General features: G+C 48.1%; 1 protein-coding gene across 1 annotated transcript; it reads right to left on the bottom strand.

Moving 5' to 3' along the window:
• Positions 1-238: 238 nt before the first annotated feature.
• Positions 239-4,890, bottom strand: fan1 (FANCD2 and FANCI associated nuclease 1). The gene is made up of 13 exons (XM_067235044.1): positions 3,670-4,890; positions 3,398-3,538; positions 3,107-3,308; positions 2,769-2,996; positions 2,457-2,588; positions 2,246-2,354; positions 2,032-2,151; positions 1,748-1,912; positions 1,497-1,650; positions 1,293-1,396; positions 1,014-1,208; positions 677-805; positions 239-550 (listed from the first exon to the last, which is right to left on the bottom strand). Exons 1-13 carry the CDS (start codon positions 4,793-4,795, stop codon positions 413-415), a joined length of 2,943 nt encoding a protein of 980 aa, XP_067091145.1. The 5' UTR covers positions 4,796-4,890; the 3' UTR covers positions 239-412.
• Between the last annotated feature and the right edge of the window lie 280 nt (positions 4,891-5,170).

Below are 5,170 nucleotides of genomic sequence, written 5' to 3'. Positions count from 1 at the left end.
CCACTAAATCAAATTAATGGACGAGGCGCTGAGGGAAGTTTTTTTGCAGAGTTGATAGCTGTCTCGAGAAACGTTTTTTCAAAAATGTTCAACCTTTAGAATACATATATATATTGTTTTAAACATACGTAGACATACCTGAAAGGTTCCTCTGCTAGCAATCTAGAATTTCTGAAGAGCAATACAGCAGTTTATGGCTCACACACACATCCAACCGAGCAGTTTAATAAAGCATTAATTGTAATTTATTTCAACATATGATACAACAACAAATCTCATAGAGATGTAAAACCGTGCTGTTCACCAGACCAGCCAGATTATCAGCTTAGTGTCAATTCAAGGGGGTTCTCAGTCATAATTAGCAGCCTCAAAAAGCTACTTCAGCCATCCCTGTCAGACGCAGCTGTGTGTCTCACTCCAGACGAGCGCCCCTGGCCCCTGTGGCAGTCACGTGGCAGACCTCCACATCTGCACCCAGGCTGTGCAGCTCATCCAGCCAGATCAGTTGCTTCTGGGACAGCCTGTCACTGGGCCCCTTCACCTCCACCAGCTGTAACACAGAAAGCCCTCTCCAGTAAACAGTGTACAACAGACATTATTTACTTTGCACTGGTTGACATAAGTTGGGGATATAACTATCACTACAGGGTTAAACACAATGTAATTGTGAGCTCACCTTGTAGCTGTTGTTCGAGGTGTTCCACACCACCAGGTCAGGCAGACCAGCGCGACAGTGTCGGTAATCCTTTGCCATCCGAGCGATTACCCCTCCCAGGAAGGTTCCTCCCATACAAGACACAAGACTCTGCCCAGATGTAGGTCATTTAGAATTGGTTAAATCAGAACGTCTTCAAAGCGCTATGGTGTGTCACCTACCAAAATGTTACTAAATAACTGACACTATCATTACCGTGTAATTGACAAGACATGACAGGGTAGTCGTAAATCACTGTAACTACCTTGAGTACATAGCAACCCTGTATGTAATCATTCAAGAGGCCTGTTGTCGTTACCTGAGCTTGCTCCAGAGAGGAGAAGCGCTCCCAGCTGACCAGGGAACATTCCCTTCCTTCCTGTGAGGTCCAGGTGTCAAAGAGCAGGTTGTGGAGCGTATCCACAGACGCCTCGCGAAGCATCTGAACACGAGTCTCTACGGCCTCCCTCCGATTCTCATAGAAGTGGTCAGTGAAAAGGTCCAATGGACAGGTCTGTCATATGAGAAGGTTCAGACAAATTTCTGCACGGATATCTAGCTGGAGATGGCCATTAGTGTTGGACGTGTTTGTACCTACTTGGTAGGGGTTTCGGAAAACATCTGGAATCTCATCCATGAAAATGATGTCCCACATCAAGAGACCAAACAGGGTAGAGAATGTCGATCCCTCTCCATGAATGCCTACATAGAACGAAAACATAAATTAATCCACACATAATTACACTGACTAAAAAAAGAAGATTATTACCGATGCATTTTTATACAAAGATGAACAACTTGCCTTGGTCAAAGCCTTTCCGCCTGTAGTGTGCCAGTGACAGCTCTTCCACAGAGCACATGACAGTCGAGTCTCCCCCTTCCTCCCCAGTTGGCAGGAGAAACACAGATTTCCCAGTACCTCCCTCATGAGGGAACAGCTGGCCTCGGATGGTCACCTAGTGGCAAAACGAAAACAATATGACTTGTTTTAGAACAGTGTCTTTTTTTTTTCTCAAGGAAGTTTAAAGCGTAGAACATCTCAGTGGGACTTACGTGAGTGACATCTTTGACATGGATAGTTGGCAGGTCTTGGAGTTCAAGGCGGTACTTCTTGAAGCTGGGAGACTCCTTCATTCTGGCGGCTCTTTGGTGGAGGGAAAGTTGATGACCTGTGCGCACCAGAGGGTCTGACAGACCCTCTCTGATAGCAGCAATGGCCTGGAAAACAGACATTGGCATTGCAAAAGTCTAACTAAGGGGGCTGGTATGCTGGGGGAGGGAGTCTGGACAACCAGCCAGGACTGCTTTTGTAGAGGTTAAAAAAGATTGCCACAAACCTGTTTAGGTTGTTTTAGGTGCTGCTGCAGGTTGAGCGCTATCCTGTCCCACCATCGCCCCCTGCTGTCAGGACAGTATACAGACTGGCCCAATAAGGAGCGCAGCTCCTCCACTGCTTCCTAACACAAGCATGACACACTCCAACAGTCAACAGAAACGACAAAAACATAATCCAGCGACTTTTTAGGACATGTTCACGTGAAGCACAATCACCTCATAGCGGCGCAGCCTCTGTAGAATCTCCACGCCTCGAGACAGCACGCGAGTGTACGCCCATCCTGTGGTGAAGCAGCGTAGGAACACCGGCAGGTTCTCCTCATGACTGCTCATACAGAAAGTCAACAGGAGTCAACAAGCAGCCCTCTGACGTGGGACTCTGAGAAAGCTCATAAGCCCCTCTGGGTGAATACGAGTGGTGTGGTACCTGAGGTCGTGTGTCATCCTCAGCTCCTGCCAGACTGCTTTGGCAGAGGTGTAAAGCACCCGAGCGTCGTCCCAGTGGCCTGCCTGCATGGCTGCAATCACCTCCTGCAGGGTGCGCATGACCGCCTCGTACCTGACATGATGGATGGCAACATCTGAACACTCCAAGGCACATTTGCAATAACAGAGGAAACGGAACGTGCCCTGACGTAAAGATAAGTGACAACAACAACAACAAAAAAACGGACTGAAAAGGACATGATCACATTGCTGTCCGTGTCTCATCATGACCCCTTCTTCCTCCGAATCTGACCTGATGAGGTCTTCTCTGTCCCGGAACAGCTTGGTGCGGCGAAGCACGGTATATTCAGGGAAGGCCAGGCGGCCAGAGTTGACCAGGAGGATGGTGTAGAGCTGACCCCCGGCGGCCATGTCTTCCTCCTCCATGGCGTCAGTCAGAGAGAACAGGAGGAGAACCCGAGAGAAGACAGCTCGAGGTCCTCGGTGGAGACGCACGCAGGAACCGGCCAGTTGCTTGGCCCTGTAGGATCAAATGAAGACAGAGGTGAGCAGAACATAGGTCGATAACGTAGGGACGCCATGATAAATAAATCACCAGAATCGCACGTTAACTAATTTTGATGTATTCACTTTTTGAGGATGATGGCCCCTGTGTTGTTCTGACCAGGAGCCAGAGCAAAGAGAGACTTCTGTCTGCTCAGACGAAGAAGCCCGTCCAGTAGCTGCTGTTTCGGAGTCCCAGACCCTCCCAGGTGGAACCTCTTAGCCAGGTTCCGGAGCTCTGGGACGGGCAGAAGGTCCAGAACCTCCCCGAGCTCCTGGAGGTCATTTTCTGTCATAAAGAAAGAAGGACTTAAGTATAGATTTTAAGTGATGGGAGTGACTTTCCAAAGTGGACAACCTCAAGTGACAGCCTCCCACCTGTCTCTAGGAAGCTGCCATCAACCAGCTCTTGAACAACAGGACTCAGGTCAGCGCTAATTTCGGCATAGCCTAGCTTGTTCACCTGGAGCCATTTAAGCTTCCTCTGGAACAGTCTCACGTACAGTTTCTGTCCAGGCACTAGAGGAGAAAAAGGTACAGCTAAGAAAACATAACAAAACATATATACCTAGGTAACAAGAATAGCCAATTAGAGAAAAACACATAGCTATAACATACACAATAAACAGATAAGTGACATTTCAACACACCTGAGAGCCTTTCAAAGATGTGTATGACAGACAGGTCATCCTGATTGAACAGCTCCCTGTCATCCTCATTCTCCAGTACGGCCTCCAGCACAGTCCGAAAGTTACGGAGGTAGTACGATAACCGCGGTGGGTCTGAGGTGTCTGCTTCCTCAGCCTCGCTCCCTGCACCGGGTTCAGTCAGATCATCACCGTCCAGAACTACAGGGCTTCCAACGAGAGCCTGCTCTGTTCCGCTCTTTAAAGAAGAGTCACAAGACACATCTGAAGTCGGCTCTGATCCTTGTCGGCTGCAGTCAGAAGCCCCTGTTGTGCGTTTGCTAGATTCAGCCTCAACTGGCTCACTGTTCTCCACATATCTGACTTTCTTACTGAGTGCCGAGGTCCTCTGTTCTGAACCGCTGTCGCCAGATCTCTCCCCTTTCTTCCTCTTCGTTAGTCTGGCGGCAGCCAGAGAAACCACTGGAGGAAGATGACCCCCATGTTTCTCTGATGGACTCTCTACTTCAATAGAACTGGTTGATTGAGTGGCTAATATAATTGTTTTGTTGTCACCTGTAACTCCATGGTTCTCCTTCTGTGAGCTGCTCAGCTTCCCAGAGTCTTCCTCCTCTGAAGAACAAAGCTCGATCACATTCGATGGCAGAGAGCCATCCGGAGATTTGAGGCCTTTACTGGATAACTTGGAAGACAAGCTGCCCAGACTGAGAGTCCTGACCACACGCTTTCCTCTCACTTCTCGTGATATCTGCTTTTTGAAATAAGGGCTCGTCTTGGGCTCTTCCTTTGTTTCCTTGGAAAGGCATGTGACGTCCTGGTCTGGGGTCTTCGGGGTATTTCGAGGAGGTGACAATGGCAGCTTAGACACAGCAGTACTACTGAATGAATCCGCCTCGTCATTGTTATCCCTTTGAAAGTTCTGGCATTGTGAATCAATGTGCTCATTTACCTTAAACCTAGGGACCATCTGGCCACGCAGAGGACAGGGCAGTTTAGAAGGTGGGGTATTGTTGAAGAATGAGGTGATGGTACTCTTTCCGGTCCCTCCATTTTTCAAGATTCCTTTTTTCTTTGAGGCAGATAGACTTCGCTGATGTTTAGTTTTGTTTGTGTTTAGTCTCTCAGCCATGGTGGCTCAAGCTAGTGCGCTGTCCCTCAGGTTTGACCAGGAAACCACTTGCATAGGCTTTCCATTGCACCGAGAGGCCCGGCTATTGTCTGCAGCTGATCTCAGCAGCCGAGGTTGACATGATTCAAAAGTAGTCACAGTAGCTATTTAGATTCGCTTGATGCTAGCTATAGCGGCTAAATCAGAGTAACTGTCGCGCGCCTATTAGCTAGCTAGCTAATCAAAGCATAGTGGTTACTAGTCTTATCATGTACATTACCTTGGCATATGGTATCACATTTTGACACTGTGCACTTTACAGTTCACTATAGCGAACTGTAAGATGTGTCGTCTTGTACAATGCATTTGATTAGCAATTAAAATCTAATGCTTGTC

This window comes from Osmerus mordax, chromosome 4 (genome assembly GCF_038355195.1).
Source record: "Osmerus mordax isolate fOsmMor3 chromosome 4, fOsmMor3.pri, whole genome shotgun sequence".
NCBI lineage: Eukaryota > Metazoa > Chordata > Actinopteri > Osmeriformes > Osmeridae > Osmerus > Osmerus mordax.
This window is presented reverse-complemented; position numbering and strand designations above follow the sequence as displayed.

Coding starts and splice junctions, on each gene's coding strand:
- fan1 (XM_067235044.1), bottom strand. CDS start 4,795: ATGGCTGAGAGACTAAACACAAACAAAACTAAACATCAGCGAAGTCTA. Junction 3,309..3,397: donor TGGCAGCTTCCTAGAGACAG/GTGGGAGGCTGT, acceptor TCTTTATGACAG/AAAATGACCTCCAGGAGCTC. Junction 806..1,013: donor CCTCTCTGGAGCAAGCTCAG/GTAACGACAACA, acceptor ACATCTGGGCAG/AGTCTTGTGTCTTGTATGGG.